The sequence below is a fragment of the Ochotona princeps genome, chromosome 19 (genome assembly GCF_030435755.1).
Source record: "Ochotona princeps isolate mOchPri1 chromosome 19, mOchPri1.hap1, whole genome shotgun sequence".
Classification (NCBI taxonomy): Eukaryota; Metazoa; Chordata; class Mammalia; order Lagomorpha; family Ochotonidae; genus Ochotona; species Ochotona princeps.
The window spans coordinates 22,004,275-22,031,808 of record NC_080850.1 but is presented as its reverse complement, the minus strand read 5'-3'; the positions used below and the strand labels follow the sequence as shown (position 1 = coordinate 22,031,808).

The 27,534-nt window shown below is 43.4% G+C and overlaps 1 protein-coding gene and 1 pseudogene across 1 annotated transcript in view; one reads left to right on the top strand and one right to left on the bottom strand.

The window, feature by feature from the left end:
• Nucleotides 1-2,880, bottom strand: part of GLRA1 (glycine receptor alpha 1) — an 82,997-nt gene extending 80,117 nt beyond the window's left edge. The window contains exon 1 of the mRNA XM_058677409.1: nucleotides 2,825-2,880. Within this exon, the coding sequence (XP_058533392.1) occupies nucleotides 2,825-2,880 (56 nt within the window). The remainder of the gene's footprint in view (nucleotides 1-2,824) is intronic.
• A 16,075-nt stretch (nucleotides 2,881-18,955) lies between these two features.
• On the top strand, nucleotides 18,956-19,053 carry LOC118760173 (U6 spliceosomal RNA; annotated as a pseudogene).
• The last annotated feature ends 8,481 nt before the right edge of the window (nucleotides 19,054-27,534 follow it).

Genomic DNA, 27,534 nt, shown 5'->3' with positions numbered 1-27,534 from the left:
AACAGAGACCTTTACTATTTTTTAAACAGTCTAGATCCCCATCTTCAACTGAAGATAATGAGACAACATTTTGATTGTTGAAATCTAGAATGTGGTATGTAGGATTTTAAGTCTTCAGGCTTTTTAAAATTACCACAGCAGAAAAAAAAAAAAAAAACACTTCAGCCAAATCACCTCAGTTTACTTGTGGTGACACATTTGCTGAGCGCTGCAGCACTGCTGGTCACCCAGGCCCCTGGATATCCCTTCCTAAGGCCTCCATTCATCTTCTGTGCTGGTACCCTGCAACATTTGCGCCCCATCACTTACTTCAGTTATTGTTTTGCTTGTTTTGCAGTATTTACCGTCATTCTCAGGTCGTGAGCTAATGCAATAGCACTTCTGCTATTGAAAGCATCTCCTGCACAATTTCCCCCAGCAAGGTGAGCAGCTAGCAACGCCTAATCTAAGGAGGACTTAGGTGCCTGAGATGACTGGATTTGTTTATTCCAACTTAGCACCTGTCCCTTGGGGCAGAAGGGATTATTCACATGCAACTGGGCAGGAAGCGGCCAGCCTCTGTTAACCCCCATGTACATTGTACTGAGCCCCCAGACTTTTAATACTTCTGTATTTTCACCCAAAGTTTAAAAATATCAGAGTTAGAAATGAAAATATCAATTGAACAAAGACAACCTAGTCACCTTAACCCCTTAAGATATTTTGAAAAATCTGTCTGAAAAATTGCTGGGGGAGTGTTTGCCTAGCTCAATAGCTCCTTTTCTTCTTTTTTTGTGTCAGAAGTGAACATCCACTTCTCAAATGAAGTGCAGCTTCCTGTGTTTGGAAAGTGCATTGATACAACTGCCTTTCCAGAGCTCCGTAGTCATGACTCTTCTAAACACATGGGATTCTGTCTCACACTACTGAAGCTTGTGTTTGCCATCATACACGTAGGGGAAAGAGATGCAGACATTGACGACTCCTGACAAGCCACCACCAGTTTACGTGCAGACTTAACACAGTAGATTCAGAACCCTATCCAAAGGATTACAATGCAGACCTTTTAGACCGAGTCTCCCTGTCATGAACGACAATGTCTGGCAGAAGAAAATCCAGCACCAGCATGCTGTTCATCAAGAAAAAAGGATGTGTGAGTGGGATTGGAGGTGCAGGATGTGCTTGGTCCCATTAATTTGCTCTTTAATCTCTCTGGTTCAGTTCTGTCTCCAGTAAGACAAACAGAGAATCAATTTGCATACAAATGTTACCATGTACCCTACCTCTACAGTGCTGGACAGTTCTACAAGGTACATTAGAGAACACAGAATCTGATATTAATAAGACACTTCCCCCATAGAGTAGCTACATGTCAGAAGACCCTGGATTGCTGTACTTTCTATCATCCCCTCTGACTCCTTGACTATTTATGATCTGAAGCGCATCCAGTACTGTGGCCTGTCACAGAATCATTGAAACTGGAGGTTAGAAGCTTGTTGGGGTATCTCAGAGAAGGGGGGATCTACTTCATCTCCAGGGAAAAAGATGAAGAGATGCTTGGAGACATTTACAGTTTGGGGGAGGTGCTGCCTATGGTTTCACCAAACCAACAGTTTCTATGCAGTGCAATGAAACCAGAATTATTTTCTGTTTTATGACGAGAAATGATATTTGGTGGTTATGTATTTTCGAAAACAACCAAAGTGTATTTTTCAAATGATTATTAATGAAATGCCAAGGCAATACAATACATGACAGGCAGGCATCTAAAATGAGGAAGATTAATGCTCCCTGTAGGTTAGGAAAAAGAGTAATTTTTTTCAACTCATAGAAACGGGATTTATCATAACCATATCTAAAGACAGCATGATTTGCCCACTTAGTAAAGGGCCATCTATTTCAGTGCTATCTGGAGATGCGATTTTTCACTTTTCACTTGTATTAATGAAAGAATGCCAAACCTATTGGGAGAAATTTGTAACCTGGGAGACAATGGGTGGCGGGGGGTGGGTGGTGTCGGTGAATGGTGAATGGACCTCGGCTATTGAATCTGGCATAGACATAAATTAAGACAAGAGACATAAAAGAATTGTGCATTGGTTCAATGTCGACAGCACACGAAGTCGAGTCTTGAAATGTGGGTGGAGGAAAAGAGCCAAAGTTTCAGAAGGCAAATTCTGTCCTAATGTCTATTCTTAAATTGACCCTCGCGCCCTGCACCCAAGTTCAGGCCTTTGCAAACTAAGGTCGTAACACCTTGTCTCCAAGCACCAGGCCTCAGAAACTCCTCTCACCACCACACATAGAAAAGAAAAGAAAGAAAGAAAACAACAAAAAAGCAAGAGAAAATGAAATGTTCTGTGTCCAGCAAGTTCGAGTGCAACCTTCCCCGTCACCGCTAGTTGTCACTTGGCTCTCAGACCCAAAGAGCCGAGGTTTTTCGGCACTGCGGTTTAGAGAATGCAGTGCTAATTAAACTGAGTAACTCCTAAAGCTTCCCCTTAAAGTCCTCAACAAAACGATATGCAGAGGGGTAGGAGTTCGGCGGGGGCTAGTGTTTGGGGGTGTAGCAGATCGAAGGACAGACAAACCAAGGAATAGGCGAACAGCTGCCCGAGCAGAGCCTGTCTCAGACCTCCACGCACAAGCCAGACACCCTGCGGGCGGGGGTGGGGGGCCGGCTAGGGGGAGAGGGGGCGGGGAAGGAAAGACCCGATTGCAGCAATACGCAACACCCCTTCGCCCCCAGTGATGGGACCATGGACCCGCTCAGCATCCGCTCTCCCCCCAACCCCGCTCCCCTCCATTTCTATGAGAGCGATGTGTTCAGTAGAAAATTGCATACCTGAAGAATACAATGGTCTCCCAAAGGTAGAGTCGAAGAGTATTGAAGCTATACATTTTTCAGGTCTTTGTGCTTTGTAGTCCACGACTTACGGGGAGGGGGCAAAAATGTTCCAAGTTGGCACTTACAAAACCAGCGCCATTGAAAAAAAAATAATCCAGATGTTCGGGGGGGAGGTGGAGGACGGGGGTGTGGAGGGGGAGCCCTAGGGGCCACTGGCTCCAGGCGGCCGTGGGGAACGCGGACTGCAGCGGCCACGGCGCGATTCAGCACCACGGAGAGCGTCCAGCCCTGCTTTTCAGGAGCGCGAAGAGTGTAAGCTGTTTGCTAAACTCCAGCGTGTCTGTCGGCTCCCTGCGGCGCTCGGGAGGCACGTTTGGGGGTGGGTATATTCTCTTTTCTTCTTTTTTCTCCCCTTACCCCTGCCTTTTCTGTTTAAAAGGCCAGCTCCATGCAAAGGGAAAAGCAAAATCTTCGGTGACGATCAGAGCGCTGGCCTCGGAGCGTTGGAGTGGGCGAGAATCTTGGATGGAAAGACAGCTCTCAGGCTGGCCTGTGGGGGCTTGAGGGTGAGCGCAGCGTGGTGGACGGCGCTGCCTTCAGTTAAATCTCGCAGAGGGTGCTAGGCTGTCGCATCGCGACCGAGTCCCAGAAGCTCGTGCCCCTGTCTCTGTTCCGGTCTGCTGTTGCCTTGCGCGGTTCCCTGTTCTTTGGTCCCCACGGAATAAGTTATGGTCCATGCGGGAAAGGTGTCCCATTGCTTGGGGCTGCAAGGCGGACTAGAGCCCAGGGCAAGTTTCAGGGGCTGCTGGTTCCATGGCTACCCCGCGGGAATCCGGAGCCTCCCCCAGGTGTCAGATGCGTCTCGGTTTTCTGAGCGTGCCCATCTTCCTTTGGCCGGGAGTCCTCAGGATCTTGAGACTTTCTCACTGCATTAATTTGCCAAACTGGTGGCGTAGGGGATTGGGTGGGTGAGTGGGGGGGAGCGGCGATGGCGATGGGAGGGGGTGGAGTGGGGAAGAAAAAAGGGGGAAAAAACTCCTTTAGTATCTTCAAACCCTCCCACTCGAGGTGTTCATTGGCTCGAGGCTGCGAAAACCAGATCTTCTCCCCATATTGGGCCAATGGCGTGCTAGGCTGTGGGTTGATTTTAACGCTTAAAGTGCTGGGCATCACCCGCTTTTCTTCCCTTTCCTCATAGCTTTTTTGGCTTGCGGGCTGTGAGGCGGCGGGACAAAGATATGAAGGAAAACCCCTGGGGGGGCCTTGGAAAGTATCACAAGGGTTTCTAAAAAGTGTAGTTGCAAGTCCGGAAAATATTCCCTGGTGCCAGGTACAGACCTGCTTTGGAGCTCAGTCTATCTTTCAAAAAGCATAGAGTCCAACCGGGTCTTTGAAGTTATAGTAGTTCTCCTCGGAAGGAAAGAGGAAGTCTTGGGGAAAGAGGCCATCTCTCTTCACGGTGGCTGCTCCAGGGGAAAAAGAAAAAACAAAAAACCAAACCAAAACAGGTGGAGGTTTCTTGGCCGGTTTCTAGGCTCAGGAAGCAGCTGCCCTGGCTGGCAAGCGTTTGGAAGAGAAGGGAGGTGAATCCTCTTCGAGATGAACGGGAGGCAGTTTTATTCGCTGTTGAGAAGCTGGCGAAACAGCCTCACAGAGCTGGTGGCTGGCTCTAAATTAATCACAGAGTCCAATTGTACACACAGGTGTTTTGGTGCTCTAACCCCTCCCCCCCATCCCCTGCTTTCCCTTCAGCCTGTCCTGCTGTTTTCCCTCCACCTTATTTGAATCTCAGAAACCAGCTATACATTTCACTTTAGAGCCCATCTGGGGAGGTGGAGTTAATCAGATTTGCTACGGGCTAAGGGACTTTAGTGGATTAATGGCCTCTGTAGGATTTTCTGGCTGATTTGAACTCTCAGGACCTCCAGGGACTCTCCTTTCCAAGGCTACTGAGAGGGGACAGTCCTTCCTTCCCCGTTAACTTGTAGCCTCACAGATTTCTCCTTTGGGATCTTAGGAGGTGAGTCTTTCCTAGGATGGTTTACAACATGCAGCTCTCCCCAGGTCTTCTCCCTGGTAAAGAAGTCTGGAAATGGTTGGCTGGAGTCATTCTGCTTGCAGGGGTTCCCCTCCCTAGTCACTACACTGTAGCAGCACACCTCATACTGCTTCTTTCTTGGTTCCACATAGTAGAGCTTCCATGATATTCCAAATAGTGACTGAAAATAAATTTTGCTTTGATGATGGGTGTTCTATGGGTCTAATACAAACACACACACACACACATGTACAAGTTTATTCATATGTATACATACACCTGCACAATACGTATATGCTGTATGTATAATCAAGAGCTAAGCTTTATTAGCATGTCTTTCACTTGCCAGTAACTATTGCATACTTACTGAATTTATATATCATATTCACATACAGAAGCAAATATAGTCATTTCACATGTGTCTGTGTGTATACAACATACGTGTCTTTTGGAGAGTAGGCTTGAGTGAAAGCAATGTGGTATATTTTTTAAGTGTGAATATTTACATATGATCTGTATCCTAATTCTGAAGTCAGTGTGAAGTACATGTGTGTATTTGTTTACTTGCTTCTGTAAGTGGGTCTGTATGCACATAGGGGTGTGTGTGTGTGTGTGTGTGTGTGTGTGGTGAGAGAGATTATGATGCCTCTAGTAGTATCAAACTGTGAGCTGGCAGATTTCCCCTTGCTCTTCACTGACTGGAAAGCAGCCTAGTCACACCTGCCTAGTTGGCTGTGGTTGCCTCTCCTTCAAGGAACGTGAGCTGTGTGTGTCTGTGTTGCTATATGTGGAAATAAATGACTTCAAGGCCATGGCTCTTGCCATAAATGATTACAATTGCCACTGGGCAGGGGGAGGGCAATTGTATTTCTTTTTTTAAGATATATTTTATTTTTATTGGAAAGTCAGATGTACAGACAGGAGAAGAGACAGAGAGGAAGAGCTTCCATCCATTGATTCACTCCCCAAGCTGCTGCAATGGCCAGAGCTGCACTGGATCCGAAGCCAGGAGCCCAGAGCATCTACCAGGTCTCCCACGTGGTGCAGGGTCCCAAAGCTTTGGGCCGTCCTTGACTGCTTTCCCAGGCCTCAAGCAGGGAGTTGGATGGGAAGCAGGGCCACTGGGATTAGAACTGGTGCCCACCTGGGATCTCAGTGTGTACAAGGCAAGGACTTTAGCCGCTAGGCTACCTAGCTGGGCTCAGCACTTGTATTTCTTTTCTTTTCTTTCTTTCTTTCTTTTTTTTTTTTTTTCGGCACTTGTATTTCTAATTGCTTCCTGTTCATTGTGATACTGATAGGCTGATTTAATTAGCACACATGAATACAGCTTGTGCCAAGCACTGGGGACATTGTGGTGTAAGGTTAAAAGTTAACTTGAACTCCTGAAACGTGATTATGTAAGAGGTTCTGTGGGAAATATCCCTCAGATGGCTAATCTGTCACCTTTACCAGTTAACTGTAGAGTGTGCCTAGGTCTTTCTCTTCTTATATAAATCACTACTGAGAATTTTTTTTAAAAATGTGGACCTGGTTAAGGATTTATGTCCTTATTTTAACTGCCTCAAAAGGCTGAATCTGATAGGTAAATGACTAAACCTTTCTGGGCCAAAGTCAAATGAGGATATTAAGGACATTAAGGCTCACTTTTCTCACCATAATAAACTGAGTAGTAGAAATGGCATTTAGATCTAACTTCATTGTACTTCAATATGGTATAAGTAAGAATTTTCATGGAATTGCAAGTAATGGCTTCAGCTGAAGGTCCGTTTCCATTGGTCGCTAGAGCATACAATCCAATTCCAATTTCATCTCAGTACTTTCCCCCTGTAGGTCCCAGATTTGAACCTTTGCTGTGAGGTGCAAGAGAGAGCACGCCAGACCGGTCTTAAGATATATTAAAGAGTCTTTAGTAACCAAGCTTGGTGATGGCAAGGACCACTAGAAGTGAACAAATGACAAGTCCATGCGGCAATCCAGTCTGAGTCAAAATCCTGAGAGGAGCAAGTAGTTGTAACTGTGAAACCCATCCGTTCAACTGAACACCCGTGGTCCAGCTTCCCCAGCAATGTGGGTTATCCTAAGAGACGTGCAGCAAACAACCTGGACACACTTACAGTCACGTTTTCTTGGCTTCCCTGTCCATGTTTCATTACTCCTAGGCCTCCCCTCTCCTGGAACTCTCGAAGGTACATATAAATTAGAAATACAAAGCATCTTAGCTTATTTGCCCAAGTAGTGAACAGAGGGTGAGGAATACAAACTTGACAGGGCCATGCTCGGGGCTACCTGTCCTTGGAGTCTGTCTGCGGGAAGGCAGACATCAAGCAGGTACTGGGGAGACCAAGAATGCAGGAGCGATGCGAGCACATGACCAAGACAGAGAGCCCCTCCCTACCATGGTCCTCTATGGGGGCTTGCACGGGGAGGGGAGTGGCTACAAAACAGGCACTACGGCCCCCTCTCAGGTTCAGCTGATGATAGGCGAGTGTCACAGGTGGGCAGAAAGGACCACGTAGGTGGGAGAAGTATGGCTTTCAAGCTTGTGACCCTGAACTAGCTGCCCAAGACTACAACACCTTAGTCAAGTATGAATAAATTTTGACACACGGAGTTACTTAATTGCTAGAGAGGATTTATTCTTATTCAACAGACATTTCCTGCGCTTTTACCATTTACCAAGTACTGCTCTGGACTCGTGGGTCTGGGGACACAAAGGAGAACAAAGCCAGCAAAATCTCTGTTCTGCTGGAATGTCGCCGAGAGAGGAAACAACGAAATGTATGATGTGTTAAGCAATCGTAAAGGTTAAAATAAATGAACACAAAAGGCAGGGTAAGGAGCAGAGATGACGTGAAGGCGCTGGTTGAAGTTGTGTGGTGAGACCAGGAAGTGCCTTCTGAAAAGATGACTTCTGAGCCGATAAACGAAGCAAGGAGGAATCCAGTCGTGTGAAACTTGGGGAGGGGAGAGAAGCTTTCCAGGAAGTGGGAATAGCAAATACAAAGGCTCTGAGAGGTTTAAAGTTAAAAAGACACCAAAAAACTTTTAAAAACTTCCTTCATTAAAAAAAAGTACCAAAGGAAATACTTTAACTTGAGTATTACTCATTGTATACAAAGTACTGAAATATCAAAACATAGCCTATAAATGTGTACGATTATTGTTAATGAGTCTTTTTTTTTTTTTTAAAGAGAGAGAGAAAAAAAGCTCTGAGGGGGAAATATTGCTTGGTGTATTTAAGAACCAGCATGGCCGTTAGGGGTTCCTGCCCTGAGTGGAGGGAGAAGGGATAAGAGAAGAGGATTGAGAAGATTTTTCAGGGCAAGACCATTTCTAACGGTTGAGAGTCACTAAAGAGTTTTGAAAAGAGTAGTAATAAATAGCAAAATAGGATTTGACATTTTAATATGGTTAACCTGGCTACTCTCTCCATAATGAAGTTGTGTGTGTGTGATGAGAGAGCGAGACAGACACAGAGAGATGAGAGAGAGAGAGGATGAGAGAGGGGCTAAAAAAGAGATAAAGTGAAAGCAGTGAGATCAGGTAGCATTTCCTGGAAAAGTCCATGTTAGAAAGTTTGCAGTCTGGGTTTAGAACTGTCATGTAAAGAACAGAAAAATTTCATCTAGAGAGGTTAATTGGCTTACCTTTTGGACTAGTAAAGCTGGGACAAGAACATAGGTACCTTAATTATAAATAAAGCTTTTTTAATTGGAAAGTCAGATATACAGAGAGGAGAAGAGACAGAGAGGAAGATCTTCCATTTGCTAATATACCCCCCAAGCAGCCACAATGGCTGGAGCTGCGCCAATCTGAAGCTAGGAGCCTCTTCCGGGTCTCCCACATGCATGCAAGATCCCAGGGCTTTGGGCTGTCCTCGACTGCTTTCCCAGGCCACAAGCAGGGGGCTGGATGGGAAGTAGGGCTGCCGGGATTAGAACTGGTGCCCATAAGGGATCCCAGCATGTTCAAGGCGAGGACTTTAGCTGCTAGGCTATCGTGCTGGGCCCTAAGTACCTTAATTAAAGCTAAAGGATTTCCCCATTATTTTGTGCTTCATCTAAAGCAAAGAGCGTACAGAAAGCCAAGGAAATTTGCAAGGGAAACTGTGTCTGGTTTACTACTGATGTGTGTATGAGGAATTAGAAAGCAAGTTCATTTTAGTGCATAAGATTTTGAAATCTATACAGTTTTTTCATGATTTTTTTAAAGCAAACTTTCTGAGGATTCTTATGCATGGATTTAAAATTTGTAAAAAATTATGATTCAATTAACTTTTTGAAGTGTCCTCAAATATATGTGTTCATGTATGGATCTAGATTTCTTCACTTGCAATGGAGTAGTTGTATTCTGATGAGCCCATAGCAAATTGAAAATATTTTAAGTTGAAAATACATTCAATACTACTGAATATTACAGCCTAGCCTTGCCTACATAAATGTGCTCAGAACATTTACATTCACATTTCATCAAAATTGTCTTAAAAACCCTATGTTTTAATACAATGTTGACTTCCTCACGTTACTGACTGAATACGGCCACTGCAGGATACTGGTTGTTAACCTTAGTGGTTGGGGATTGACTTACTACCATGACCCAGCATCATGAGAGAATATCACACTGCGTATTGCCAGCCTGGGAAAAGATCAAAATCTAAAATTCGAATTATAATTTCTACCGAAGGCGTTTACACCATTATAAAGTAGGAAAGTCTGAAGTTGAACCGTGGTGAGTCAGGGAGCGTCTGTGTACACACACAGCATTCTGGCACAGAAGACATGCGCAGTCAATGTGTGTTGCAAGGATGAATGAGTGAAGCTGGAAGAGTAGACAGATGGAGACAGAGGGCCTTAGGAGAAGAAAACGAGAGGAAGGGTGTTAATTCGTTGAGACTACGTTGTCCTGTGCCAGCTGATATAATTACCATAACTCCGGCCTCTGTCCATGATGAGATTCACAGAGGGGAAGGCTGGAGATTTCAACATTGCTTTCACAGGCTTCAGTGATCTTGTGTAAAGGGAGATGGATATTTGAAGCAGTGGAGCAGTTTCTCTAATTGTGCTGATGTATTACCACGAATATTATTCTAAAAATGGGATTGAGGAAGAGCCTCTCCTCCCAGCAGTCGGTAGCTTCCTGTTGGCCTCTCCTGATTCACACTCATTACCTTTCATGTTGCAAAGCAATGAAGTGTTCTTCAGGTTTTAATCAAAGGACCTATGAACTAGGGAAACTTATAGTGCTAAGAAATAAATGCAGAAACTGTGGGGACCTTTCTGCCTTATTCCAGGCTAATTCATTTTGAGTGAGGGGCTGAAAGCATCACGAGCAAATGGAATTTAGATCCGGGGGGGAGGGGTTTCTTTCAGGTTCCAGCTTCTTCCTCGGAAGCAGCTAGGACCATGGAGGAAGCAACGCCTCCTATCAGTGCTAATCAGACCCTGACTTCCTCACCAGACTCTCACTTTTCTCTCTGTAGCCAGGTCTGCACTTGTATCCTGACAATCACATGAGCATTTTCATTACGGCCGCGTCCGTCTCCCTCTCTCCCTCCAATCATCTCCATCACATTTCCCTGCTTTCTGCTGGGTCTGGCTTTAACTTGCTTCACGTCTAGGCAGCCACTTCATTTCATTGAATCTTTTATCTCTTTTTCAGTGTGCACAAGGACACCTAAGAAGGCTTGGTAGCAGATTCAATTTTTTTTGTGTCTTTTTCATTCACTCAGTGGTCTGTCCATCGATTTGAAAAATACATAGATGATTCAAAACTCACTGTGAGACCTTGTGTTGAGATTTAACAAAAGATGAGTTCATTTAATTTGTAACAAAACTAGTATATTTCAAAGGCATGAAAAAGCAATTAAGTGATAAGTTTATTTTGGTAAAAAAATTCTTTTTAAAAAATGAATGCGTATTTTTTCCCAGCATAATCATTTGCCATGAACTTGTTGAAGACCACTTGTGTTTATTAAGTGTTTTGCATGTACTATGAACTGTGGAAAATGATAACATAAGAAAAACATAGTATCAGCATTACTAAAAGAGAGGACATTATGAAAATAAATTCATTTACTACATGTTAAAAAGTATGTAAAATTTAAATGCTTACATATCAGCACATAAATTTTGATAAATTCTTTACCAAGTGGACACTACTCATCTTGTAAATGAAATGTTCCCCTAGAAGTCTGCTTCAAATCACCTTTAAGTCCTTATTTGCCAAAGAGGCCTACTATTCTGACTTTTTTTTTACTTTCAGTTTTGTTTGCTTTTGACTAAATAAAAATATCTTTACTAATACAAGGGACTGACTTGTAATTTCCCTTTTAAAAACTGTCTTTGGGCCCAGCGTGATAGCATAGTGGTTGAAGTCCTCACCTTGCACGTGCTGGGATCCCATATGGGCGCCAGTTCTAATCCCGGCAGCCCCGCTTCCCATCCAGCTCCCTGCTTGTGGCCTGGGAAAGCAGCTTAGGACAGTCTAAAGCCTTGGGATCCTGCACCCACATGGGAGACCCAGAAGAAGCTCCTGGCTTCAGATTGGCTCAGCTCTGGCCATTGCTGTCACTTGGGGAATGAATCATCAGTTGGAAGATCTTCCTTTTTGTCTCTACTCCTCTCTGCGTATCTCTGACTTTGTAATAAAAATAAATAAAATTTTTAAAAAAGTATAGAGATGTGATGAAAAGATAAGACAGAGCTGGCTTAATCTAGTAAGACAGTACAAGAAAAAACCTCAAAACTGTGAAATGTATCTAGAACTTGAGATATGTATCTAGAACTTAAAAAAAAAACCCTGTCTTTTCCAGGTTTTAAAATACAGATTGTGGTTTTGTCATCAAGATGTGAATGTTTTTTCTCTCTCTTTTTTGAAGATTTATTTTATTTTTCTTGGAAAGTCAGATATGCAGAGAGAAGCAGAGACAGAGAGGAAGATCTCCCATTTGTTGATTCGTTCCCCAAGTGGCCGCAACAGTTAGAGCTAATCTGAACCGAAGCTGGGATCCCGGATGCTCCTCCGGGTCTCCTACGTGGGTGCTGGGGTCCCAAGACTTTGGGCCATCCAGGGTCCTGTTCTTGGCTGCCTTTCCAGGCCACAAGTAGGGAGCTGGATGGGAAGCAGCACTGCTGGGATTGGAATTGGCACCCATATGGCATCCTGGTGTGTGCAAAGCGAGGACTTTAGCTACTAGGCTACTGCGCGGGGCCCTGTTTTCTCTTTTTCATCCTTTGGAACCATGTAGACAATATGGGGATGATTTCTTCTATAAATGTTTGGAAGCGTTCATTGATAAATCCAGTTAAGCTTGAGGAGGTATCTTAGAGGACGCTTTTTAATTTATACATTGAATTTATCAAATCTATATATGATTATTTGGATTGTATTTCTTTTTGTGTTGATTTTAGTGAATTGTATTTTTCAAGACATTTGTTGATTTTAATTTTTCACATTTGTGTATGGCTTTTGATTTGCTTCTGTTTGTCATATTGGTAATGTATGCTTTCTCACTTGCTTCTTGGCTTTTTCTAGGGAATAAGCCCTTTCATTTGTCTCTTCAATAATGAACCTTAAGCATTTCTTCCTATAATACAAATCTGTTTCCCATTGTTCGCTTTCATTCCTTGCTGTATATAATTTCAGGTTCTGATTTGTCTCTTTTTCTGGTTTCTTGAAACATATGTTTGATAATTGATTTTCATCCATTCTTATTTTCTAATTAGATCTCAAATATTTAACATTTCTTTTCCTCAAGCTTCATTTTAACTATATTCAAGGCATTGTGATAATTTGCATTTTAATATTGAGTTTAAAACATTTTGAAATACTCATTCTGCTTTATTCTTTGATCCTGACATCTGTTTTAGAAGTGTTGTGCTTAGTAATGTTATTCCATTATTTTCCAACATACATAGTATGTTTGGAAAGTCAGCAGTAAGTCTTACTTTTGGTTCATATTAATTCGTTTATATGAATATAAAGAAATTAATCTTACACTTTTTTGTTTGCTTAAAAGATTTTTCAAGTTTTGATGTTTAAAAATCAATTTTACATGATGTTCTTTTTAAAAAGGATTTATTAACTTATTTTTATTGCCAAGTCAGATATATATAAAGAGGAGGAGAGACAGAGAGGAAGATGTTCCGTCCCATGATTCATTCCCCACATGACCTCAAAGGCTGGAGCTACACCGATCTGAAACTGGGAGCCAGGAGCTCTTTTGGGTCTCCCACATGGATGCAGGGTCCCAAGGCTTTTGGGCGCCCTCGACTGCTTTCCCAGGCTACAAGCAGGGAGCTGGATGGGAAGCAGGGCTGCCAGGATTAGAACCGCGTCGATATGGGATCCTGGCGCATTCAACGGGTGAGGTCTTTAGCTGCTAGGCCACTACCCTGGGCCAGATTTTTTTTTTTTTAATGAATATCCTGCTTGAGGCTAATTGAGCATTTCTGGATTTGTGTCATCATGTATTTCATCAGTGGCAAAATTCCTTATTACTTTGTCCTCCACTCTGCCTCTCCATGTAGTGGCCCATTTATACATATATTAGACCTTTTCATTATGTTTTATATGTCACTGATTTTTTTTATTTTAAAAATTTATTTATTATTGGAAAATTTATTTATTTATTTATTATTATTAGTGGGAAGAAGAAACAGAGAGAAAGATCTTCCATCTGCTGGTTCACTCCCCAAATGGCTGCAATGGTCAGCGCTGAGCTGATCCAAACGCAGGAGCCAGAAGTTTCTTCTGGGTCTCCCACGCTGCTGCAGGAACCCAAGGCTTTACGTCATCCTTTGCTGTTTTCCCAGGATATAAGTAAGGAGATGGATTGGAAGTGGAGCAGCCAGGACATGAACTGGCACCCATATGGGATCCTGGTGGTTGCGATTAGGTTTTTACCATTAAACCATTGTGCCAGGCCCTACTCAAGATCTTTTCTGTATATTCTATTCTCAATTTTTCTTGGCACCAGTCTGAATCGTTTTTATTATTTTCACTAGTCTTCTATTTTGCTATGCTTAATCTGGTTTTATACATGCATGTTGAATTAATTTTTAAATCTAGTATTGACACCTGCCTTTTATTCTACTTCAGATTCCAGTTCTTTGGCAAAATTGTTGATCATTTAATCAACCTTCTGCAACATGTTTATCCTGAGTGTTTTGTAGTTCTTCTCTGATAATTCTAAAATGTAGGTCATCTGCTGGAATGATTACCTGATTTTTTCCCCCTTAGGTTTTGGTTCTTAATATCTGCTTATTGGCAACTTTGGTTTTTTTTTTTTGAGTGGCTAATTTAAAACCTATGTGCAAAATTATCGTGGTTCTGGACCATATTATCTTCTGAAAAGCAATACATTTCATTTTTGTTGATGGATAGGTTATATAAAGATGTCTTGATCCAATGATGGATTTAAATAATTTGCAACTGTTTTAAGCTTTATGAGCATTGTCTATTTTTTTAAAGACATGTATTTTTATTTGAAAAAAGTTGCAGAGAGAAGAAAAGATAGTGAAAGATCCTCCATCCACTAGTTCATTCCCCAAATGGCCACAACAGTCAGAGCTGGTTGGAAGCCAGAGCCAAGAGCTTCTTCTGGATCTTCCATATGGGCACAGGGGTTCAAGAACTTGAGCCATCCTCTGCCGATTTGCCAGACTGTAAGGAGGGAGCTGGATGGGAAGTAGAATTACTGGAATATGAAAAGGCTCCCAGGTGGGGCACTAGCGCCATAGGCAGAGGATTAGGTTACAATGCCACAGTGCCAACCCCATTGCTTATTTCTGATTTATCTTTCTCCTTGGGCTAATCCATCAAGGTCCAACTGAAAGTAACTGCCTTTTATTTGGCAGTATCTGAACCCCAGTTTGTTCTTTCTGTAAGTCTGTGATACTGACAAAGTTATTTTTAAGCCTTTGAACAGTTAGCTGCTTTCTAAAAAATAATATTTATCTTCATTTTGTAATGAAGTCATTCCTGAATATTCTTCATGAAATACCCCCTACAATCATGATCATTCATTTTTTTTTAATTTTTAGATTTACAGAAAAGTTTCTGGATGCCTTCCATTTAGTTTCTGCTCATGTTTACCTGTTACATAACATGGCACAATTGTCAAAACTAACAAACCAGGTGTATATTGTGGCAAACCGGGAGAAGCCACTGCTTGGAATGCCCACATCCCTAGCCAAGTCCTGGCTGCTCTGCTTCCAATACAGCTTCTTGATAATGTGATCCTGGGAGGCAGTCAGTGCTGGTTCAGGTTATTGAGTCCCTGAACGGAGTTCAAGGTCAGGCTTTGTTCTGGCCTATTTCTGGCTGTTATGGGCATCTGGGGAGGGAATAAATGGGCAGATGATTTCTCCAATTCTCTCTTACATAAGTAAATACTCAATATTATTACATTAATATTAATGGAACTGTACATTAAATTTGAGTTTCTTTAGTTCTTCTCTTTTTGTTTTGATAGTTCCAGAATGTGCTCTCGGGTACCACGTTACACTTAGTCGTCTTATCTTTTTAGTTTCTTATGAACTGTGGCACATTTCCAGTCTTTTGATGATTCTTATTGACCTTGACAGTTTTTTTTAAAGATTTATTTATTTTTATTACCAAGTAAGATATACAGAGAGGAGGAGAGACAGAGAGGAAGATCTTCCAGCCGATGTTTCACTCCCAAAGTGACCGCAACGGCCGGTGCTGCACCGATCCGAAGCCGGGAACCAGGAACTTCTTTCCAGGTCTCTCACGCGGGTGCAGGGTCCCAAAGCTTTGGGCAGTCCTCAACTGCTTTCCCAGGCCACAAGCAGGGAGCTGGATGGGAAGTGGAGCTGCGGGGATTAGAACCGGCGCCCATATGGAATCCCGGTGCGTTCAAGGCGAGGACTTCAACCGCTATGCTATCACGCTGGGCCTGACCTTGACAGTTTTGAAGAGCACTTGTCAGGTATGTTATAGAACACTACGCTATTTGAATTTGTCTGATGAGTTTCCCATAATTAGACTGAAATGATGGGTTCTTAGGTGAAGAGCTTTTTGTATCATATGAGCATAAATTATCACTGCTGATATCAATGTTGATCATTTGGTTAAGGTAGTCCCTGTGATGCTTCTTCCCTATAAAGGTGCTTTTTTTCCATTCTCGTGCTCTGTTTTCTGGAGGTGAGATATGAAGCCCGGAGAACGCTCAGGGAGAGGGAAATCGGCTCCACCTTCAAAAGAATGTCAGCAGATGCATTTGCTTGGCTTCTTGGTCTCTAACCATACATGTGTGCACTGGGAATTTAGCAAATGAGCATATGAGAAATAGCATGCAGAATGTCGGGCCATCTTCTGGATGGTACCTTTCCTTTGGAATCTTGGCTTCTCAATATTTGTCTGCTATTTTTTTTAAGTTTAATTTTTTTTTAATTGGAAAGTCAGATTACAGAGAGAAAGTTCTTCCGCCTGTTGGTTCATTCCCCAAGTGACCACAACAGCTAGAGATGAGCCGACCTGAAGCCAGAAACCAGAAGCCAGGAGCTTCTTCCAGGTCACAAGTAGGGAGCTGGATGGGAAGCAGAGTAGCCGGGACATGAACAGGTACCCATATGGGATCCCGGTGTATACAAGGCAAGACTTTCGCCAGTAGGCTACCCTGCCAAGCCTCTGTCTGCTTTCAAGTTTTCTTTTGGCATCCAGTCTTAACAGCTGAAAGCTCCAGGTCACATCTTTCTGCTTTGTCCTATCATCCTGCCTTGATAACAGAAAATGTTGAGTGGAAAAACATGAATTTTGGGCTCACCTCAGTGTATTTCCTACATTCTCTGGCTTCTGGGTATCTTCTTTATTTCCTATTGCCTTCAGACACAGAGGCCAGGACTCCTTCTGGGTTTCTCACGTGAGTTACAGGGAGTATTTGAGTCATCACTTGCTGTCTCCCAGGAGCATTTACAGTAAAATTAATTGGAAGCAGAGATAGAGATGGGATGATCCCAAGTACTCAGATATGGGTTGAGGACATCCTGAGTGGCATCAAAAATACATATTCCCTGATTCTGCAAATGATTCTGTTTTTAGAGTTGCTCTTAGTAGAGAGAGGATTTGTCAAATACTAACTACTACTTCTTCATAGAGCAATTGAGACACCCTGAAGGGTTCCCACTGCTGCTCTGCTCTGTAGCATGGGGTGGCTTCCTGCAGCCAGAACACGCTCAGCCAAGGTTCACGTCTGTTTCCTCTGTGATCAGCTGTTACTTTTCTGTAGTCAAGCATTTTCCTCCTTCTTTAGCTCTCACTTCTACTTTTTTTATCTAACTCATAGTCAGTTGTTCACATAGAAGACAGAATAACCTTTACAATAGGAAGTCTCATGGGAGGGTGTGTGGTCCAGTCCTGGTGATGTTACCTGTGAAGCTTGGAGCCCATGTAGGAGTATGTGGGTTGAGTCTCACTGCCCACTCCAGCTTCCTCTTAAAGGGCACCCTGGGAGGAGTCGGGTTATGACTTGAGTGTTTGCCTTAATCTGGACCATGATGACTAAGTTCTGAACTCCTGGCTTTGACCTGGTATAGTTCAAGTTCTTGAAAATATTTGGGAAGTGAACCAGGGGATGAATTATCTTTGTCCCTTCTCTGTCTTTCAAATAAGAATAAATGATGCTGATGACTTAGTATTTTTTTTAAAAAATGAAGAGTTTTAGTATTTTTACTGGATTTCCTTTGCCTTTAGTCTAAAAAGAGATTACTAAAAAAGACACATCTATTAGTTAGCATGGACATGTGTGATTAGCCATGATCTCCCTCTCTGGCCACATCTTTGCCCTTTTCCCAATCTCTCATCAAGCTACAGCCTTAAAAATACTTTTAATTGGCACATGATAATTGCACATTATTTATGGATGCAGTGTGGTATTTTTAAGGATTTATTTATTTATTCAAAAACTAGAGTTACAGAAAGGGAGGGAGAGACAGAGCTCTCCCATCCACTAGTGTACTTCTAGATGGCTGTGATGGTCAGAGTTTAGCTAAGCCAAAGCCAGGAGCCAATAGCTTCTTCCAGGTCTATCACATGGGTAGCAGGGGTCCAAGCACTTGGGTCGTCCTCCTTTGCTTTTCCTGGATTATTAGCAGGGACACGAACTAGCACCCATATGGGATTGCTGTAGGTGGTGGTTTTACCCAGTATGTGGTATTTCTATAGATTTATACGATGTATTAATGATCAGATCAGGGTAACTGGCATATATAACCTCAGACATATTTGTACTTGGGGCATTAAAATTTTTTTTGTTAGTTATTTTGAAATGTTCAAGTGGTTGTTACCAATCATAGCTATCCTCCTACTGAGTATAGAACACGAAAAGTTATTCCTCTCATCCAGCTGTACCCTGTACCCATTAACCATGCTCTTATTCTTCCCTCCTCAACACTTCCTAGGCATGGTAATCACTATTCTATTCTCTACTTCTTTGAGGTCAACTTCAGCTTCCATATATGAATGGCATTATTTGTCTTTCTAACTGTAGACTTTATTTTTGTGTTGAATCTGGAAAGTCACATGGTTGGTTCTTTTTGTCATTAAGATCACAGTTAAAATGTTACATCCCTAAACAAAAATACAACCAATGGGGCCATGGTGTAATATGTTAAGCCTCTGCTTGCAGTGCCATCATCCCTTATGAGTGCTAGTTTGAGTCTTGGCTTCCTATCCATCTCCCTGTTTATGGCCTGGGAAAGCAACAAAAGATGGCTTAGTTCTTGGGCCCCTGCACCCATGTGGGGAGCCTGGAGGAAGCTCCAGGCTTCTGGCTTAGGACCAGCGCAGCTTTGGCTATTGTGGTCATTTCGGAAGTGAACCAGTGGATGGAGGATCTCTATCCCTCCTTCTCTCTATGTAAATCTGCCTTTCAGATAAAAACAAGAAATAAAATACAACCATCCATTGAGTTCGAAGTCTCTTCAGCCAGTGAAAATAATGTAGATAAAAATGATATTCACAAGGTGTTACTGCCTTAATGGTGTCTTCCTTCAGCATGTTCTCCAGATTCTTTTCTCCTATCACTGTCAGCAATTCCATTTTAATTTTCTTCAAAAATAGTTATCGTGCTTGCTTCAGCAGCACATATACTAAAATTTGAATGATACAGAGAAGATTAGCATGGCCCTGTGTAATGTAAATTTGTGAAACATTTCATATTTTAAGATATATTGCAATATACATCCCTACTTCCAAATCAAAGATGGACTCCCAATGAAACTGTTGGACATGTTTAGATAATGGAATGCTGGACTGTCTGACATTGTCTGATACATTGTTTCATTAAACCACAACAGTAACTGTGGTGTAGTCTTATTGTCCCATTTATGGAGATTAAGTAATTTGTTCAGTTAAAACAAGAAACTGGTGGTACTGAGATTTAACCCAAAGCCTACGCTTTTAACTCCTAAAATCATTATTTATTTATTTATTTAGATTTTATTATTATTATTGGAAAGCCGGATATACAAAGAGGAGGAGAGACAGAGAGGAAGATCTTCCATCCGATGCTTCACTCCCCAAGTGAGCCGCAACGGGCCAGGGCGCACAGATCCGAAGCCGGGAACCAGGAACCTCTTCCAGGTCTCCCACATGGATGCAGGGTCCCAAAGCTTTGGGCCGTCCTCCACTGCTTTCCCAGGCCACAAGCAGGGAGCTGGATGGGAAGTGGAGCTGCCGGGATTAGAACCGCCATCCATATGGGATCCTGGGACTTTCAAGGCAAGGACTTTAGCCGCTAGGCCACGCCACCGGGCCCAAGATCATTTTTTTAGATTTATGATCCATATGTTATATTCCAGATTAATCAATATAATTAGTTTGATTTTCTTTTGATGTGATAAAGGAGAAACTTGTTTCCAACAAGGAATGGTTTCTTTGATAACAAAAGTATGAATCTCCTGGGTTCCTTTCTGGGTTTCTAGTGGAAGAGTTTTCAGAATTAAGTTTTGTTTTTGCCCACATGGCATGTGTTTGTTAGTCTTCTTGGACTTGGACCTGGATTTTCCTTGAGGAACATGCATTCCTCACCCACTGTGATGGTTTGGGGCTGACTGAAGACCCAGGAATGGGAGTGCCTGATGCAGCAGTGCCTAATCCATGTATTCCAGCCACTGAATAAGTGCCTGTGGTGTCTGTCTAATCACAGATACATCTGAGTATTTTTGCTGGCTGGAAAGGAGCTCAGTGTATTTTATTTTCCATTTTCTTTCTGTCTTTATGCCAAAGCATATCAATGGGATCGCCCACTACTCCCACAAAACAAAACAGAAAGAATGGAGCCAATATTGAGAAAATTGGGACTGAGAACTGGCGGGAGGCGCATTCCTGGTGATTTTGTTTGAGCGCCTGCTGCTCTCCATCCTCAAACCATGATCTCTTACTGGCTTTTTGGTTAAATGAGGTGATTAATTTGTTTTGTGTGTAAGCCAGTTTCAGCTGAATTGCTGTCCCTCACTCTAAGGAAAGTGTGATACATACAATGTCTCATGAATGCCTGCTCATGGTGAGCTGAATTTGCAGATATGCAACTTTTACCTACTCCAAGAGTATAGTCTGATGAGAAGCAGAAAGCCATCTTGCATGATCCTGAGGAAAACCTCAGCAGGCCCCTCCTGCAGCTCTGTGCTCAAGCCCTGGACTCAGCATGAGGGCGGGTTTGGGTTTCTCAGGTGGTGGTGGTAATGAGCAGATGGAGAGGTTGCTGATGCTCCCATATCAATTAATGAAGCCTGAACTGCAGGGAAACCTCTCAGACAAGTCCTGACTGTCTTAATCTCTCAGTGGGCCTTCGCCTCTGAACGCTCACAGGGCTGATTATGTGTTTGAGCTGTTGATCCTTTCTTTGATCACACCTTATAGGATTATTCCGTAATGAGATGTGCAGAGAAACCAGGGCTGTTTTTGGGATGTCCTGGCTCATAGTTAGTCCATGTTATTTGTTACATTTGTTTTCTTTGGTCCTCCGTGCTGCTGTGAAAGATTCCCAGTGGGGATGTGGCCAAACCACACATGCACATTTTCTGATTCCTCAGCTCTCACCAAGGGGTGGAAGTGTCAGCATAGTCTCCATAACTGGGAAAATGGAGGTGGGTAATCCTTAGCACACCACAGGGTTGTTCCCTCTTATTTTCATCTTTTTTAAAATCCCTCACCCCCAATGCTTCTGCCAATGTGGGTTTGTTACTATAAGGTCCATCTTACAGATGAATCATGGAGTTACAGTGATAATGGAGCAGATCCAGTCCAAGGACAATGTCATTGTTATGCCATCTCATGACCCGCTGTCTCTGCCTGTTTCGTAACAACACAGGTAGCCAGTAACACTTCTTGTTTTTCAAGACCAGGGAGCAGCTCCTCTGTATCATATTTGTGTATCAGACAGCTGGAAAGCAACTCTCCCCTGCAGGAGCAGTGTTCTTCAGGTATCCTTAAAGTTTCCTCATTTTCTATGGCTGTAATGTAATCATGTATGTGTGTTGTTATCTTCTGCTCTAGCATTGATGCTCATTGTCCCCTCAGCAGATTAAAGAGTTACTGACCTGTGGGAGGTGTTCTGGTGGTGCTCACTGAGACTATGAACAAGAGAATGAGTCCTTTTTTTTAAAAAAAAAAAAAAAACAGGAATCTCAACTGAACTTGAGCTGTGGTTATGCAACAAGGTGGAGGAATCCACCATGGTGGGAGGGTTTGGGGAGGGGTAGGAGAACCCAAGTATCTATGTAACTGTGTCATATAATACAATGTAATTAATGAAGTTAAATAATAAATAATTAAAAAATTCTTTTATTTGTATTGGAAAGGCAGTATTACAGAGAAGGAGAGACAGAGAAAGATTTTCTGTCTATGGTTCACTCCAGAAGTGACCACAATGGCTGGAGTTGAGCAATCTGAAGCCAGGAGCCAGTAGCTTCTTCTGGGTCTCCCATTTGGCTTCAGGGTCCCAAGGACTTGGACTATCCTTGACTGCTTTCCCAGGCCACAGGCAGGGAGTTGGTTGGGAAGTGGAACAAGCGGGACACGAACCAGCAGCCATATGAGATCCTGGCACCTGCAAGGCGAGAATATAGCCACTAGTCTATCACGCCGGCTGGAGTGAGTCCTTCAATATCTTTTTCTTTTTTTGTGGGGGAGAGGGTTGGGATGATGGTAGTACAGTTATATTCCAGTGGGACAAGAATTGATGTTTCCAGAGCATCTGTAGGGTTGTTACATGGGAGAAGGGTTGAAATTGTTCTATATCATTCCACAGCATATAAGAACGAACCACGGCTAACCATTTCTGGGGGATCATATTTTAGTTCAGTATGGGATTTTTAGTTGCCAGAGCTATTGGAAGGTAGAGGGGATGACCTCTAAGATAATTGAAGTCTGGTTGCTGTGCATAGGAAGGCAGATGTTGAGTGATGGCTTGGCGAGGATACTGCAGAGGGGATTTGAGCCTATTAGAAGGGATTGGAACAGAGCTTCCAGGCTCTGTTTCTACTCCCAAGGTAATATTTAAGAGATCTTCAGACTAGTTGGCATTTGAATGCTCTTGGAAGGAAAGCTTATGCTCAAGAGGTAAGTCTCCACTCTGGCTCCCCTGCTTACTAATGTGTGGCTTCAGCGAAGTTGCTTTCCGAACTTCCATTTTCCTTATCTCTGAAGTGGTGGTGATCATACCTGTAGCTCTTTGAGATGTGGTTGGAAGTCAAGCGCAAAGGACATCTAGCACAGAAAAAGCACCTGATTGTTACTATTACTCTAATTGTCATGACTGCCACTCCCCATCTTCCAGAATGGTGCCTAGGCGGTGCCTGTGTCCTGCACCTGCTGGTGCTGTCACAGTCCTTCCTGGCTGGGAACATCTTCAGGCAGAAGAGGCCAGAAAGGCAGCCTGGAGTCCCAGGAGCATGTGTCTCTGGGCAGATAGCTGATAGCTGACCGTGAGGCCAGAGAGCTGAGTTGGAGGCCGCAGGCCACTTTCTAAAGCCAACAATGCAGCATAAAAAAATATAATATCATTTCCACTGTCTCTTTTGGGATGCTGGCTGTGGACACTCATTAAAGGCAGTTTTCTCCTGGATTTCAGAAACTGTTTTAAAAGCTTAGCCTCCAATACTGGGTTCCCAAAGGGCTGACAACAGTTTCTTCAGTTTCCCCCCAAATCCCTGACCTGAATTTCCAGCAGCTGAGTTATTAGGGCATCAACAAAATATGTGCCCTGGGAAATGGAAAATCCATGTCCTTTGGTCATTTAGAGACTGGCAAGGAAAGATCTCGAATCCCCAGGCCATCCCTTGGTTGATAACAAAGTTGCTCCCATAATAATTCCCTGTTTTACAATGTTTGAGATATAATGAGGGTGGAAGGGAGTTTTCTCAAAAATTGTGTCACACAGATTCTCTTATATCAGGTCATTGCTAAGAAATGATTAACGTGGTAGGTACTTAATAGTCAGATCCTGTCTGGTTCATACCCACCTCTGTTCTGAAGAAGAGGAGTGAAGTAGGATGGTTATTTTTTCTTTGAATACAGGAAAACACAGAAGTGCAGTACCTCGCCACACACAACTTGCAAGGGATTGAGCTGAAACCCCAGGCTGATGTTTTTGACTCTGAAGTTTGGACCATTTGTCGTTAACTATTCTGTCTTCCCTTAGGAGGGCTACAGGAAAGAATTCTTTATTTCTGCAACGAAGTTGATAACCAAATGTAGTTGTAGACAATCTCAGAAATAATAATGTGTAAGCAGGCTTCAAAAAGTTCATGGGAGAGGCATATTTTGAAAAACTATGTATGGCTGTCAAAATTCTTTTGCATTAAAATAATTTTATCTTTGAGTGGTATTTTCTGTGAGCTTTCTGAGGCCTCCTGCTGATGTACAGTGAGATAATGGAGTCAGTTCACACTTAGCAGTCAGGTTAGTCCTCAAAAGACACTGGTAATTGCCTGACTCACACACCTGAGGAGGTTAGGAAGTTTGCCCAACAAGGTGATAAAGCTACCATGTGCATTTTTGCATCTTCTACCATGTCAGAATTGTAGCTCTGTAAGAAATAAATGTAACATAACATTTTCAAAATAGACACCTTATTTTAGTTATCAGAATCCCCTCTGTCACACTGTTTGCAGTCTCTCAGGGTCCAACAGACCAACAGGGCAGGATTTTGCTAGCTTGTTTTAAAAATGAGGTGCTAAGGACGGAGCCTCGTCTCATGTCAAACAGTGTGACCAAAGGGCAAAGAAGGCTTGAACCAGCTTCTCTGCTCTGGGCTGCTTCCGTTTCTGCTTCTGTCCTCTCTTGTTTTCCCAGCTCCTTGGGTCATTAAGTTGACTGAGTGGCTCTGGGTCGACTATACAGTGCTGCCTCAGTTCTCTCCTTCCCAAGTATTCTCAATGTGTGCCGGGCACAAACTGTAGCCACTGAGGAGGTAATTTACTCAAACACCTGTTATCCTGCTTTGCCTATTGTTTCAGCATTACTTCTCTGGCTTCCCAGAGGTCCGATCCAACCCCTCGTGCACCCCCCAGCTCATAAGCCAGTTGTGTCTTATGGATGTTTGGGTGTTTATGGTAACCTGAAGTGTCACCCTTGGTGGAACAAGGTAAATGACAGGTTCTTAGAGACAGCAAGAAAGTTCACAATTGAGATTCGAGGTCTTGGGCATCAGAGCGTGTGCGTTCAAGTGTCTGCATGGCTGGTTCCTTGTCAGTCATGACAGCTTAGGTTAATTCTTTTGTTGTTTTAGGCCTTACTTTCCTACTCTGTTAAATGTGCTGAATGCTTGAAATCACTTATGAATACAATTTAAAAATACATATGATACATAATACATGTATTACGTATATATGTGTCTCGCTCATTCATAGATATTTATAAATTTCTATACATCTGTAGCATTCTTGTGAAGATCACAGGAGAGCAGTAATAGTGGCTGCTTAGCAGACCACAGGCCCTCTGTTGCCCTGAACCAGAAAGATAAGGTTTATGCAAACACATGATTAAAATAGAAAGGAGACTCTGTGTTTTTCTGATGACAGAATCCCCGGTGCCTGTTTCGCTGTCTGGTACTGAGTGAGGTTCTAGCTCTGTGGCTGTGGCCACCTGTGGAGTGCCTTGCTTGCCGGCGTGTGCTGAGGAATGACATGCACTGTGCCACTGAATTCCGTCAGCGGCCCCTGCGGAGGAGACCCTCGGTCCTTTGTGCATGTCACAGCTCATGCAGCTGAAGCTTGGGGAGTGTAACTGACTTGCCCAAGGCCACAGGCTCCAGAGAGAGGATTTGAAACCAGTCATCTTGACTCCAAAGTCTGCCACTTCTGTGACTGCTTCTTTTTCTTTCTTTCTTTTTTCCCATTCAGGCATCATTCTTGTAGTATCTCCCCTGGGGCAGTTGGTAGATCCCATGCTGGGTATGCAGTTGGGAAGCTGCCATACGCCTTGTCCAGTAACATTTTTTTTTTTCACCTGTGAAATAGTCCTATAACCTGGGAGAGGTAGTGGGAATGAATGCAAAAGAGCAGTGCAAGGGAACCTGGGCATTCTTCAAGACAGGGGTCACATGCTCACTGTTTCTTCAAGGGAGGGATGAGGGGCAGCATGGAGGGGAGACCATTACCATGGTCTGCACATCAGGGAAGGCTTCCTGCAGGAAGCAGAATTCAACTTTGGAGATGGACAGATGGTGGGTCAAAGAGAGGAGGGTGTGCTAGACAGTAAGCTTAGTCAAGAAAAATGGGCTAGGGTTGAAATTGCCTGGGAGACAACTTTTGGGTCTCAGCAGAGGCTATAGCACAGAGTAGCAGGAAGAAAGCCAGGGAGAACGGTGACAACCAAACAATATAAAGTGCTGAAGAGAAGTTTAAGGAGGATTAAAACAAGATAGGCATCAGAGAGTTACATGTTAACAGTGGTTTGGCTCTGTGGAACCCGAACTCAGCAAGTATTTTCTGTATAAGTTGCCCGCACCTCCTCCTCCTCTTCTCCCTCACCCCCACCTGTTGCTTGCCAGAGTAGGAAGCTGTGAATTTCTGAATTGTGATGGGAAGGGTCAGAAGAGGTCATTTCAGGTAACAGAAGTTTTGGGGTTGTTTCACACTGTACACTGGGGCCCAGGGGTCTCACTCCACTTCTCTGGTCCGCGTGGAGGGGCAGGGAATCATGTTATTTGAACCTGTTGCCAGCCTCCTGGCCCTGTGCGTGCTGGGGGTAACTGACTGAGGAGGTGGATCCTCCCGGGGGTTGGTCCTGCAGCCTCCATGGGAGTCCCACGAGAGAAGACCTGCTGGGGTTGCCCACAGCTGCGTGGCAGCCGCATTATTTTAGACTCTCATTCCGCCCACTGATGTGGCCAGGGAGGTTGTTGAGTTATCGAACACTCCGGGGGCGCGTCAGGGAGAGGCGGCTCAGGCAAACTGCATTTACTTCTCTCTGTGATTACATTGAAGTCTCTAAAGGAAGACCAGACCTGTATTTATGGAGAGGTTTCCAAGTGAAGGTGGGAGCGAGCAGATGACAGTATGATGCTCTCTTCTCTTTTTTATTTAAAAGTCACCATCACGGTCTGTTCTGTTCCCATTCCTATACTAGTGTTGTGTAATAAATGAAAGTCTGTGACTGTGTATGGGCAGATGGCCCTGAATCCTACTTGCCCTCTGCAGTCAGAGCCAGGCAGTGAGCTCCCCCATCGTGGGCACTTGGTTTGCAGGCATAGTTGCTTGTTCCACAGTTGTCGCATAGAGATCACTCAAATGAATGCTTTTTGAAAACTTGTGGTTGGGGGCTTGGTGTGATAGCCTAGCGACTAAAGCTCTCACCTTCAACGTGCCAGGATTCCATGGAGCACTGGTTCTAATCCTAGAGGCCCCACTTCCCATCCAGCTCCCTGCTTGTGGTATGGGAAAGCAGTTGAGGATGGCCCAAAGCCTTGGGACCCTGCACCCATGTGGGAAATCTGATAGAGCTCCTGGCTCCTGGCTTTGGATTGGCTCAGCTCCGGCCATTGTGGCCACTTGGGGAGTGAACCATCACATGGAAGATCTTCCTCTCTGTCTCTCCTCCTCTCTGTAGATCTGCCTTTCCAATAAAAAGAAATAATTCTAAAAAAAAAAAAAAAACCCTTGTGGCTAGAATTTGAGCCCTCAGTGTAGTCACTATGTAAAATCTATGCATAGTTTGTCCTACTGTCTGTTTCCATGAGCTGTTTGAGGAATAGAAGAAAACAGTGATTAAAATCTGACTCATTCAGTTGACAGAATTAAAATACTTCAAGGCCAAGAATGCACAAGGGCAGATATCACACACGGGTTCTCGAGGATACACAAGTCACGAATCAGTCATCATTATTGCCTTAGACCGTCTGCAGAGGCTCTGGATCACACATCCTTATGTGTCACAAAAAGAAGCCTAAAAATGAAATCTCAAATATCCACGGGTTTAGAAAACATTTTACAAAACAGAATATGTCGGATCCCAAATTATGGCACAGCATTCCAGGATATTTGTAATTTGGCAGTCACGTCTCCTGTTGGTCTCATCTCACACCCACTGTTGTATTCAATCAGCCTGGTATGTTCTTGCTAAATTTCACATCTAAATAAAATCCTAGGTAGGATTAAAAGCCTCTGAAAGGCTGTTTCCTTTTCAAAGTTTTTCTTGCACT